We start from the raw sequence: 14,685 nt of genomic DNA, 5'->3' as shown, positions 1-14,685 counted from the left end.
ACTTATGCTTTTTAAAAGAGAAACCAAAACTAACGTGTTTAATATTGATGGCTTGCACAATCAAGTGAGACTTTAAACTTTTTAGAGGTATGATTTTGGCATCATTGATTTATCTAGGACTTTTTGAATGACTTAAAAGAGGGCATGAGGAGATAACAACACAGGACTGACAGAAATTTTGTTATTTATTTAAAATAATACTGTATTTATATCTTAATATTTTACTTTTACTTTTTAATATAGTATTGTTACATTTATGTTGTTTATGTAGTTTAATCTAAGTAATTATTAAAACAATAAAAAATATATGCATTATTTATTTAATTATATGAAGTAAAATTGCCCCTAAGATTTGCTCCTGGATTCGTCTTTTATTAAACATAGCACGAGTATAGTAAATAATCTGATGATATGTAAGAATACAATAAAAGACTAAATGAAGTTTATTTATGTAAGAAACTATAACAAATATACGAGGTCGAGTAAAGCACGAATGAAATTTTTGGTCCAGGTTTTATTACACAACACAGCAACTCTTAACGTCACATCACTTTCAAAATAATCGCTTTCTGCAAATACACACTTCTGCAAGCGAACATGCACACTATACTCGTAGACCTATTACTTCCAAAGTAATCCTGGAAGCCTTTTCTTGTAATGTCTTTAAAGATTTTCGTTGCTATGGCTTTTACATTCGGCCTCAATCGCTCGTTCCTGATAAATGAATATTTGACCAAGATGGTCTTACTTTAGAAGTAATAGGTACCATAACAATGCTTTCTTAACTTCTTTACTCTCCCGATCTTGTCCCCACAGACTTCTATCTTTTCCCTACAATGAAAGAGAAATCGAAGTGTTACAAGAAGAACATTTGAAACGAAAATGTCTAGCTTACTTACTTGTTAAATGTCTTTCTTGTTCAAAAAAAGAAAAAAAAATCAGAGGAGATATTAATTGATGAAATTGCTGCAGCTTCCTCATCTGTAAGTATTAAAGAATTCGACTATGTCACTGAACAGGAATTTCCAACGTTAGAGACAACCAACATTCTTCAACTTTATTGCTTAATATTATGTAACTTTATTTTAAAATAATTTTTAATGATCAAAGCTTTATTATCAGCGGCTTCTTCTAGTTTGCATCGAATACCTCATTTTTAATAGTTTGGAATAAGACAGTTTCATATTGTAATTCTGTTCCTAAATCATTTAAAAACACAATAACAGTATAATATGCAGGAAAATATCACAAATTGTTGCTTATTCATTCTGTTAGAGCAGTAAGAAGACTACAACATACTGTGAGAAAACAAACAATTTAGGTAGGCCTTCTTTTGATAGGGAATGAGCTATAAATTGTTTATAACTGACGCTTTAGTGAAACACATTGAATTAATAAAATCATTAATAGAGATTTGAAGTCAAGGCAGCCTTTTTTTAATCTCAGATTCCAGAAAACATTCTTCGATTCAGACGAAAATTTTCCATAAACGAGAATACATTATCGAAGAAGTTAAAAATATGTAATAGGCCTATACAGATTTTTGTGTTTTTTCAAAATTCTTGTATTCGTTTATTATTTATGCATTATACTTTAACTTTCACACTATGTTTAACTTATTCAGTATATTGTAAAGGCGCATTTGCATTACTAACTTGATAACGATTATATTAATTCAATCTATGTTGACAGATAATCTATTCACAAAGTAAATTTTAACTCGTGTTACCAAATATAATTCAATTAGTTCTGATCAAGTCAATAATGTCAATGCTGCTTTGATAATCTAACCAAAAAATATAATTCAAACTATAATTAGGCCTATATAATCAACTTACTAGAATGTTAAAAATGATTAAATGTTACTTATGAAAGTTTACAAAGAAAAATATTAGGAAGTATACATTATAAACCAATACACAAAGGTACAAATTATAGACATGGTAAAACTATAACTTAGAAAAAAGAGTACCTAATTCTAGAGTACAAAAAAAAGAAAAAAAACAATATAGCCTACTATTTCTTTACATCATCTGTTTACGGATTTGAAATTTTAATCTCAAGAAAAAGCGATGTAAAGATTCGTAAAATCATATTTTATAATATAATACCTGTACTATAAAATTAATTTCCAATAGCTAGATTTAGAAAAACAGATCAAATGCAAGATAATAAGCCAATTCTCATATTCATCCTCTGAGCATCGCGCATCGAATAATAAGCCATTAGTAGATTTACAGAAATATCCGAACAAACTATTGCTCAAAGTAGCATCGGAGCGATCGCTACTCGAATAAGTAACTTTAAAAATTGTCAAAATCGAGATATTCAAGATATTTCCATTTGTAATAATCGAGTTGCTTGATTTTCTTCCTAATTGTATTGCGATTTTTGAATGCCTGTATGTATCAAATTATATGTTAAACTTGTAAATATCTGACGGGGCCATATGAAATGATACCGAAAACTTTCAGAAAGCATGCCCTCAGCAGGACAAGTTTTTGAGTGGCTTAAACTCTTTTAAAAAAAGTCGATTATCCACTGATGATATAATAGTTTTCCGAAATAACTTCAGAAATGTCTCTAGGTCCGGATGTGTGTGATTTATCCTCGGTGAGATGGATGCCCCGGGATGGCGTTGATTTCGAATGCGGAACTCAGACGAAGTTAACTAGGTGAAATTGGGAATGTCCTTGATAATCTCAGTTGAGAAGACATAACAGAAACACAGGCATAAAATTAAAAAATTAGAATAAACTTTTGATAAATAATTTCAAATTAATAGAAGGAAGAACGTCGTAACAGATTCGTTGAAATTCCTGATTGCCAATACTATTAAAACACACTAGCTTAAAATACTTTTTTTAAAACCCTTTCCGCAATGTGAGCACTATGAGGGCCTCTTTTTAGCAAACTCGTTATGATTTCGGCAAGGCCCACAATGAGGTGACTTGACTGGGTGGTGAGGGACGGAGCCAAGACGTATCCGAACGGTCCACTCCTCGGAAAATGGAAAATTTATGGGGATATTTCGACCCGTCCAGATCTGATCTCCCGGGTCCCTGCCAGAGCGGCAGGCTGACACCTTGACCGCTCGGCCATCTTGCAAACTTAAAATACTATAGAAAGAGCTAAGATTAAATAAACAATTCTCGGACGAAGTCAAAATTAGATATCAAATGGTATTCGGACGATCAGCTTCTCTCGCGTCCTAATCTGTCTTCTGATATCTGGAAACTGAGGATGACTAATTTAAGAAACGAAGAAGGAAGATCTTTCTACATCAATCAGAATTCTATTCATTAATTCGCTAAAATCCTCATATATAACTGCGGAATCAAAGACACTAGGCTTTTATCCCATCGATTGTTCACTTGCATTTTCTCCTGGATGTCCTTCTTCCGAAACTGCTTAGAGACTGCGCAAGTTCTATTCTATTTTTCCATTTAATTTACGACTGCCCGTACTATTAAAACACACTAGCTTAGGGTTCGCTTCCCCTGACACGGCCCCCGAAAATTCTAGTCGTTTGCACTCATCTCGTGCTCGCGACGTACAATACTTTATTTTAACTCCTCTCGACGTTTTGTTTGATAACGTCAAGTCATGGGGCCGGTTGAATAAAAAGTAGTAAATACTTCTACTACAATTTTTCTAGCGTTTACTAGAAGTTTGATGAATAAAAGTTAGTAAATGCTTTTATAACAGTAAAAGGTAGTAAAAGCAAAAAGTAAAAGCTTGGTTTTATTCACTTCGATTATAAGACTAGTAAATGCTTATAAATCTGTGAATAAAAATTAGTAAAAGCTTCCTTTTTTTAAGTAAATACTTCAAAACATTGAAGTTAGCTCTACAGCCATCTTTAAAACACAAGTAAAAGGTTTCATATTCGTATATTTTCGATTTTCAACATAGAGAAAATGGCTTTGTTGTATCCAACAATGTTGTCAAGAAAAACTAAGCAGTATAGACCCAGAAACAATACGATAACTGCCGATTTCAGGAAATTATATCGATTTGATGAAGAGAACGTAGAGTGGATCGCCAACCACTTTCTTGGTTGTAAAAATGAGACAAGGGGAGGTTCCCTTTTTTCCAAAACTAAAATGATGATATTTCTAAGATACATTTCTGATCCGAGATTTCAGACAGGAGTCGCAAACGACATCGGCGTTATATATTATACATTATTTCTATCTGTAATTTCTCCTCGTCGCGACGCTGTTTTTTCTGTATATTCTTTTGGTAATAATTTCTGTTACATTCACATTCTTTTACTTTTTCGTACGTTTTTCGGGGATTTGGACATGATCCGGAAATTCATAACGTCAATTTATTTCATTCGATTCTTATTAAAAAAAATGCAAGAAATAAGCATCAAAGTGCCGAAGAATCGTCGTGAATCAGCTTTAAGACGTTTACAGAACATAGTAAAATGAAAACGATCAGAATTATGGAACAAGAAGTCCTGTCGTTACATCACGACAACACGCATCACACTGTCATATTGTATTCGCTACTCACCGATTTCTAAGCAAAACTTCGATGACAATCATGACACAACCGCTCTATTCTCCAGATTTATTTTCACCTGTTTTTTTTCTCTTTCTTATACTAAACAAATGTTAAGTATAAGAACACATTAAGGTTTTTCATTCGGTAGAGGGAAGTAAAAAAAAAAAAGAGAAAGGAAAGGAGTTTTATATGGAAAGATAAAAAATGTTTCGTGAATTATAAAAAAAAAGAAAAAATAAACAGCAGCAATGTATCAAGATACCTATGGAATTATTTTGAAAGGAGACATCAGTTAATTTTTTTTTCTTTTTTGTATGTTTAAATCTTCAAGATAAAACACTAAATTAAAATAAAAGTAGCCTTTCCATCGTTAGTAAGTCGATCATCTGATTCTTAATCATAATAATTAGACTCAAATTTATAGATTTTTTTTGTAGTTATCACTTATCTTAATGCAAATTAAATGATATATCGTTTGTGAATTAATGAAAAATAATTTGCTTTACGTTATAATATCAAAATAAAAATGTGAATTTTATCATTAATAAAATATAGATATAACAGAAAAAATTCCCTAATAGTTTAATCGTCATTACAAAATGCAAAGTTTAAACTTTAATATAATTTGATATGGAAGATTGTGTTTGAAATTGTAAATAATTATTTTTAATGTGTAAAATTACAATATAAAATGTATATTTTAAAATATATGTTATTAAAACTATAACGGTAAATATTGAAATGTATTAGAAGTTGCCCATGTATAGTAAGAGATTGAGCATAATACATAAATCTTCAATATTTAAATCAATTTAATGCATTCTAATTTTTTAGAAAAAATAACAATTTTAAAATTTTATGTATAAAAAAATTATTCTTTATCATAATTTAAGCATTTTAAATATTATAGATAATCCAATTAACTTAATAATAATATTATAATTAATGTAATTAACAAATATCATCTATAAACTTGAATATACATTAATACTAGCAGATATGCCTGGCCTTGCCCGAGCAAAAAGTAATAAGGATAAACATTTAAATTAAAACTATATTAAAAGTTTGATTATTTTAGGCCAGCTCAAATCAACAGCATTATTTTGGAGGAGCTTCTTGCCACTTTTTAAAATTATCATTAAGAATATGAGTGGCGCTTTCATTAATTATTACGCAACGTTTGATTTTATAATAATGCATTAAATATATTATCACAAAGTGTGAAGGGAATGAAATCGGGGATGTCCAGGTTCCGTAATAGCGTATATTTTCTTCGGGATGCTAGTGGTTTAGGAGACAATAGGGAAAATTAAATTGGGAAAGAGAAATGACTAGAGCCGTGTTCATTAACACAGAATGGCAAATAAAAAATATAATTAGATAGGGGGCGGAGATAAGAAGTATTCTAAGTATTTTTGAACGGTTTAGGGTTAGTAAGTTGGACTGATTGTGTGAAAAATGGTAAATGACGTAATCATCATAATTTTATTATAATTTGATAAAATAAATTATAATAATTTAATGACCTTTATATATATGTATATTTAATCCAGCACGAGCTTCTTGCAAATTGTACGAGACAAAAACAACGATGTCACTAGTAGAAGTTAGCGTAGACAAAACAAACTGACGTAGCTAGTTGGAGTTCTAGCAATAGGGGAGTCAGTAGTAGTTAGAAACGAGTTCAAAATCGTAACATAACTAGACTTAACAATACTTCTACGATACTAAACGCGGTTCAGATTACCTGATGGCTTTTTCTGCAAGGTCTTAGAGTCTGGAATGTTACGGTCAGTCTAGTTTAGAAGAGTATAGAAAACAAACACACAGACATTCTATTTTGCATATATAGGGGAGACCGGGGCAACTTCGGCATGCGGGGCAAGTTTGTCAAGCGCTTTTTTTTAAAAACAAATTAAAAGGAGACTTTGGTTATAGGTTAGGCAGTTGAGTTTTATTGGTGGCTTGTTGAGTGTAGTGTTTTTATTGTTCTCCAACAAGCGTAGTTGAATTATCAAGCAAATTTTCATTTTCGTTCAATTCCATATAATATTTTTTTTCCATTTATATTGAATTGGCAGGTTTTGTTATAATTCCATGATAACGAAAGTTACTTTTCCTGTTAGAAGGATGTAACTTCAACTTATTCACGTGGCCAGATCGTGGCTTGGCATTCTGTTCTCAGGGTTGTACTTAATGTTTCGAAATCATGACTAGCGGGGTAAGATCGGCAACATAAAGCCACATTAGAAGCAAAGGATAAAAATCAAACAGATGATAAATGAAAACATGTTTGCATTTGTTATTCATGTATATATGTCTTTGAACTTGCATTTCGTTGTAATAATATTAAATGGGTGTTGGATTTGTATTTCTTTGTTTTAATAGTGAATTCCAACTTATACATTGTTAATAACATAATTTTATATACGTGCCTATCTTGCCCCATTACTGTTGCCCCTATACCAGGGGCAACTTTAATAAAAATAATTAAAATAATTACAACTTTACAAAAAGAGAGAAGTTGCCGATCTTGCCCCTATACCCGGGGCAACTTCGTCAATTTCTCTCTTCTTGTAAAGTTGTAATTATTTTAATTATTTTTATTTCCAAACTGATTTTAACCAGTTCTATAGTAAGGTAACATTCCAATAGACAATATGCAAAGCTTTTTTTTCAGTTTACAGCAGTATTTATTACACAAAATTTAAGTAAAGCTTAACATGCCGATCTTGCCCCGGTCTCCCCTAGATATTTAATATTTCGAGTTTCTGTTCATTGTTTTTAAAATTTGTAATATCTTATTATAAAAATTAAAATTAAAATATTTAAAATATATATAGACTAAGAAGGAAATTACTTCAAAGATTATATTACTTTCATTTTGTAGTTTAGTCGCTATTCGCTTCTATAGCATTCCCAAGACGCCAATCGTAGTACGCTAATCGTTAAATTAAGCATGCGTGGGTAAACTAGTTTGTGTTACATAATAAAAAGAGTTCTAACTCGTCAATATAAAATTTGCTACTGTCTGTTACTGTTATTAACTTCCTCAATTATAAACAGAAAGAAGATATCGATGATTGAAAACACATTACATAACTATATCAAATACATTTAATTTTTTTACAAAAGAAATAATGTAATTGAATGTCACGATTGTATAAAATTATTATGATTAAATTCGATTTTAAACTTTTAATGAAAAAAAAATAATGAAACCGATTTATGAAAATTTTATTACAAGACTTCTTAACAATTTCTAACTGAGACATCATAGAAATTTATTCAGTTAAAAACGTCATCACTTATGTCTATATTCACAATCAAGGAGTTATTGTTAGAAGGTAATCAATAATGTTCGCGTACTAAAGTAATGGTAATTGGTTTGACTTCTAACTTTGCGCGTTGGTTCTAACTTTGCGCGTTGGTTCTAACTTTGCGCGTTGGTTAAAGTCTTGATGCCATATAGAGTACTATCGGAATAACATTCAGGGCTGTCTAGAAGAGAAAAAGCAAAAAGAGATAAACGACCCGATCCCCGAGAAATTAGCTATAAGGAAGTAAACGAATGCTTTTTTCGTTCACTTCCTTAACTTCAATGTTATAATTTAATTTGCTACAGGACCCCAATATGTATTTTGCTCCAAGACTCGATTATTTGTACGAATCTGATGATATAACAGTAGATCTAAAATTGGATCATCCCGATCCTGTGATAATACTTAATATAATTTGAACAGAACCATAATATTATTGTAATTTGGTAAACATATTTTTACTAATCTCATCGCCGATTATTAAAAATTATATATCACAATCTGACAAAACATTTTTACTTAATTGACATAAATAGAAAACGAAGAACGCTTCATGAATTCCATATTCGAAAAAATTTTAACATTCTATAAATGAATTATTTGTGTTGGCCAGACAAACAGAGAAATGTAAGAACAAACGTAAATATCGTGCTATCTTGAATACAAATTATTCTAGACGGATAAAAAATGTGAATTAAATATGTATATAAATATTAAAATCATACTAAAATAAATATGAATAACCGGATTTTATACAAATAAAACAAAAAACGGCAGACTAATATCCATTCTATTTAGAAATATGTAGAGTGATAGAATAATTAATTGATATCAAGTACAGAATTGTTACTAATAGCAATATTCAAGACGTTGTCTAGTTTTCTAATTTGTATTATCTTAACGTATCAGACATAAACAAGTTGGAGTGTCTTAAAGTTTTTATATTGTGATAATGATCAAGTATACGTTACTATTTTAAAATTAAATAAATTAAAACTATTAAATGAATACAATTACTCAAACATTGCATTTCTGTATATAAATTTGAATACTTTAAAATTAATTAATTAAAAGTTAATTTGAAAATGAGTTGTGACGTCAGTATTAATTTGAAAAATCGTTAGACGACTTTAATTTAATAATTTATTTATTTATTATTTTTTAAAATTTATTCATGAAATATTTTTTAAGCATTTAAAAAATTTGTTTGCAAAATAAATTTCGAGTATCCAGTTTTTAATTTTACCTCCTGTCATTGAAGAATGGACCTTTCCGCATTTACGTCACTTCTGTTTTTTTTCGTCATCTTAAAACGTCATTCTGAGATGGAGCATGCGTATTATTCATACTATCGCTGCGTAGTTATAACGCCTGAGTGATCGCTTTCCTGCTTTGCAATCGCCTTCGTTACAGTTTTAAGGTTAGTAAACAATTTTTATTTATGTAAATCGATTACAAAGCATTAAAAATGTACGATTTAATTTTTAAATATTTGTAATATGCATGAGTTTTTCTTTATAAGCATTTTTTTTTAATCGCGGCGCTTTGTTTACATGGCGTATTTTCTCAATCTAATTTTATGATTTCACCACTTTGAATATTAAGAAAATTGCCATTAAAATGCATTTAAATCATGCACAAAATAAAAATAAATGACATCGGATATAATTTTAATTTTTTTAATACAATTTTTTAAAATTTCTCCATTTATGTGCAATTAACTAAAACGACTTATTTATGTTATTTAGCGTGAAAATGCGACTTTTCTTCGTAACATTTCTGATTTTTCATTATTTATTTATGGATTCGAACGTTGAATCAGTTCCAACGGCCGAAAGAAAAGGTGAGCCAAATAAGGAAACCAATTTTTTATATTAAGCAAATGATTTTTTTTCTATTTAAATTTTATCTATAAAAATTATGTTTAAAGAACGAAGGAAAATAAATAAATAAATAAATATATTATTCCGTTACTATAGCGACTAAATAACGCTTTTAAAAAAAGCTTAATGGGTCGTCAAGAGTTTAAAAATACAATCAAGTAAATATTTTAAAGGTAAAAAGAAAAAAAGAAAAAAAAAGATTAATGCTCGAGAGTATAAAGAAAAATCGATTTGACTAAATGTCAAGTTATTATAGTTATCTATGACGTCACGGCGATTAGTCCGTTATAATAATAATCATAATAAAAAAATGATGGCATAAAAGGATTTACCATTATTCGTAAAGGGCATATTTGAAGAGGAATAATAATAAAATTATTATTCCTCTTCAGATGATGGTACATAAATTTAATCGGGTAACATATTTTCTGTAGATATAAATCAGAAGATTATTTTAATCTGCTTAGGATTTCGTGGCGCATTTCCTCCCCTCTTCGGCGCTGAATTTTCGGGTTTATAAATTAATTTTCAGAAATAAATGTTTTAAAATATTTATAGAATGATTTATTTTAAATCAATATTACTATAATCGAAAAATGCAAATCGCTCGAAGCAGAAAATTAATAAAATGTTTTATCAGAATTTCTATTAAAACAATGCATTTACTTACCAAACAATTTTAATAGTATACGCGCTAGTAATTTAAATGCTAAATTGCTACATTTAGCGTTATGAAGGAATTTAACATTCCACAAATCGTACGTGTAAACGCTAGTGAAATTTTAAATATTCAAATAAGTTAATATAAAAATCGATTCTGAGGAATGAAAGCGTTATATTATTTATAAATAAAGACGACAGAACGAGAGATGGAATATTAAATCAATAAATTAAGGTATTCGGTTGATTAATCGTTTAAATTTGCGGAAAATCGACGTTTTGTCTTCGACTCGAAGTAGACGTAGTACATGACGTAATATTAGACGAAGCGTTTCCATTAGCATTCATATGACATAGGATGACCTCATTCATCTCTTCTTTTTCCTCGTTATGGAAAGAAAATAGAAAAATGATAAAAATGGAACAAACTGGAAAAAAAAGAGAAAACATTTAATTAAAATTCCCCTTCTAGTGCAAATTTAAATTATATATTTTTCGTATAGAAATATTTATCGAAAATTATTATATTAAAATATTACAGCGAATAATTTAAATTATTTAAAATATTGTTCGAGCAAATTCGTATTCTGTCACGTGAACGGTGCTCTATATTTTAAAATAAATTCAGCCGAGTATTAAATGTCAAAACAATCTTCGGCACGTGATCGCTTGCGATTTTAAAATGTATCACGCAGTAGCGCGTGCAAGTTAGCCGGGAAACCGCGTGGAAATCACGTTATTGATCTTAACATTTTAATATGTCACGTTACCGTTCAGAATTTACCTATTAGCCTAAAATGTATTTTACCGTCGCTGATGGAATCTGAATTTGCTACTTACGAATGCTTTTTTTGTAGATCTGAAAATATTATATAATGTAATATTTTATTTTATTTTTTTTTTTATTCTATTGCTTTCAAAAAGGAAATGAAAATCAGGTGAGTACTAAATTGTTATTAACATTTTATTGATTATAAAAGGGCGATGCTAGAATTGAAATTAATAATCATCTATAAACAAAAATATTAATAAATAAAAAATATTTTTAATTTTTTGAATTCTAGTCCGCTGCTACGTTTAATAATAATAAAATAAAGTTAGAGCTTTCCTATACACTTGTGCCATTATATAGTCGAAATTAAATGTATAGTTATGTATGTAAATTTATGCATTTTCACAATGTTGTGGCGTATGTACTGTACCATAAACTGTTCTTGCTCTGAGATAAATAGAGGAAGTATTTTCTCCGAATAAAAATATTTATCTTCCTATCCTCAATGATTAATAATAAAATATAAGACAAAGAACAAAATAATTTTACTACATTTAGCATTTTAATAATTTACTTTGTACATCTCATTCGGATAAATTGGAGACATAACTGTCCTAAGATATTAACAAAATATCTTATCCGGTTATTGAATTAACAGGAAACGATTGACGAGATAATACAATACAGAGTCTATGGCGTCATTTTATCAACGTTCCCATTCGATTGAGTATAGGGCTACGCGAAGATTAGATGGCCGTTGCCTTATCGACGAAATACAGTCCTAGCAACACAGGACGATCAAGTTTTTTGATAAATGAAATTGCCTTTTTCCATGAAAATCGAAGTTGATCTTGAGGTCCGTGTCTCTCGTGATGTGTTTCGAAGATCGAGAGCCAACGTTATAATTTAACTTTCACGTATTAGTCTTGTATAAATACGTAATTATAATTCTTATTTAATAAAGGTAAACATTATCAAAGTTTTTATTCATTTAAAACTTTCAAGTACTATCCAGGATCTACATTTCCATTAATAAAGGAAAATGTCTTTAGGCGTTAAATTATTTTTCGATGAGTCTTACCTTTAAACCGTTTTTTTGACATTATTTGTGTTTTATGCTTCGGTAACGATGCTTTGCCTCTAGTGATGCAATACACTGGTTTGTGAACAGTATTCGATGTTTACACCGTTCCACTAATACGGCAGAGCAGACTCTTCAAGGTCGAACAAACAATCTATACAAAAACATAAAAATTCCAACTACACTTGCCGGCTGGCATTAATCACAAACATTCGTTTGGTTTTGCTTTTCAGATTACTTTTCTGCTGACATTTTCACTCTTTTATGAATTTTTCTTTTTATTAATTTTTTCTATNATAATCTTTTCTTCAATTCACTTAACGCTTATTTTTTTTTTATTATTGTATTCATTTCACGCCATTTTAATCAAGTAATTAGGCTGCAAATTTCATATTTCACACCCGATCTAAATGGATGAAAATCAAGAACAAATATAAACTTACGAACCGAACACCTCGATTAACTATTGTATATATAAACTTTCGGTCTTTTCGGTCATAATATACATTCGATTTTTAAATTTTATTTTTATATTTAAATTGCGACTTCCGCCGGTAACCGGACGATTGCTGACGTAATTCTTTCAGTTGTAAAGTACAGTACAGTACAACTTAATGGAATTTTTGAATATTTCATCTTCCTATCAATTAACTTTCACAAATTTCAAGTTATGAGACAATAATCGGGTTTATTTTTATATTTAAATTGTCACTTCCGCCGGTAACCGGACGATTGCTGACGTAATTCTTTCAGTTGTAAAGTACAGTACAGTACAACTTGATATACTTTAACAAGTGTGGAACATCTTGCCTCGCTTGTTAGTCACGTGCCAGGATTTTCCAGTCAATGTAGTTTATATGATGTCAGTGACATTCCAATTTTAACGTCACAAATTCGGGAAACACTTTCACTCGTTGACATTTTTTCTCCCCCTGTATCAATAACTAAATACGAGAGGGAAAATACGTGGCTATTATTCAATATTCATTTAATTGACTTTGAAATCGAGAAAGCGGTAGACGAAAGATGTAACTAATACATTTTAAGTTAACATCTTAAGCAAAATAAACAAATTTTTAAATAAATTGACAAAACTGATTAATTTTTAGTATCTGAATATCGTTACTTACATATGTATACTTCATTGAATGTAGTTTTTAAATACCCTACTAAATAACTTAAACGATAATAAAATTAAGAAAGTAATTTATTTATGTATAATGTTTTATTAATTCTTATTTGTTTTTGAAAGACATACGCTATAAATATATCATACATTCAATTGTAAGAACTAAATAGCAATTTAAGATTAATAATATTCTATAACTCTAATTATCTTTAAACATATTGGGAATATTCGATATTGAATAATGAATATCGATATTGAAATATAACATTAACATAAAATATACATTATATTTTTATTAACATTAAGTTGTATTCTGATAAATTAACGCGTAGATTATGTATTAATACAATATTTGTATTAATACAGAAACTGTGTGTTAATAATAATTATTAACACACAGTTTATAATATTAGCTATATTAAATATATAGATAATCAACTGTTGGAATGTAAATATTTTTATATTTTTGAAAATCAATATTTTAAAATCAAAGAATAAATGTAATAATAATAGTAGAATTGAGCAAGTATAATCATTGATAGATAAAGAAGATTCTTTATAATAGCATTTTGTGGTTTAGTTTCCTTATGATTAATGTAGAATTTATGATTACAGTAATAATATTCCATTTTAGCATCATGTTTTTTTTTAGAATTCTAGAAATTTTATGATTGATATCTAAATTAGGTTGCCACTTGTCGTTTTGAAACTTGATGATTTCAATTCATTAAAAAGTGAGATTTACACTCAGGAAGTCAAAGCACAATAAGATGTTGTACTAGTGGATAAATATTTTTGGGTTGTAATGGAATATATAAAATGCAAACATTTTTATCGGTAATTTATTGTTTTTTTGCAGATAACTATATACTATATTTATTTTACTTTGACATTTTTTAAATGAAATTCTGATTTTGTCGACGAGATCTTGTAAATCACAGATAAAAACTACCATTTACTAATACGTACCGGTAACACTCAAGTATCGGCATCAATATGCGGACCACTGATTTAAAGGACTATATTTTTAATATTAGTTTATCAAACGACAGTTCCAATTAATTTACAAAGCATTATCAAATTATAGGCTATATTTATGATATATAATAAAACATTTATAATCCTTCGTATCATGCAAAATTAGCTTAGAATAAAATAACTATTTTAACTTGTAAAAACATTTTTCTATACATGAGGTCTAATTTATATTTTATTAATTTAAATTATATGATGATAATAATAATAATAATAATATAGTAAATAATAAATAAATATAGCCTAATAATAATTCTTATTATTTAGAATTATTATTATTGTTATAGGCA

The 14,685-nt window shown here is 28.9% G+C and overlaps 1 protein-coding gene and 1 long non-coding RNA gene across 2 annotated transcripts in view; one reads left to right on the top strand and one right to left on the bottom strand.

Moving 5' to 3' along the window:
• Positions 1-352: 352 nt before the first annotated feature.
• LOC111631086 lies at positions 353-11,296 on the bottom strand. Its single transcript, XR_002757639.1, has 3 exons — positions 10,389-11,296; positions 900-981; positions 353-831 (listed from the first exon to the last, which is right to left on the bottom strand). It is a non-coding gene; the product is annotated as an uncharacterized LOC111631086 (long non-coding RNA).
• LOC111631082 overlaps positions 9,110-14,685 on the top strand; it is a 40,065-nt gene continuing 34,489 nt past the window's right edge. The window contains exons 1-3 of the mRNA XM_023375275.1: positions 9,110-9,255; positions 9,584-9,678; positions 11,303-11,316. Coding sequence (XP_023231043.1) covers positions 9,591-9,678; positions 11,303-11,316 — 102 coding nt within the window. The 5' untranslated portion in view covers positions 9,110-9,255; positions 9,584-9,590. The remainder of the gene's footprint in view (positions 9,256-9,583; positions 9,679-11,302; positions 11,317-14,685) is intronic.

Source organism: Centruroides sculpturatus, unplaced genomic scaffold (genome assembly GCF_000671375.1).
Source record: "Centruroides sculpturatus isolate CEXI.00-Female unplaced genomic scaffold, Cexi_2.0 scaffold654, whole genome shotgun sequence".
Lineage (NCBI taxonomy): Eukaryota > Metazoa > Arthropoda > Arachnida > Scorpiones > Buthidae > Centruroides > Centruroides sculpturatus.
Note: the sequence above shows the minus strand (reverse complement) of the source record. Positions and strands in the feature narration are given on the sequence as shown.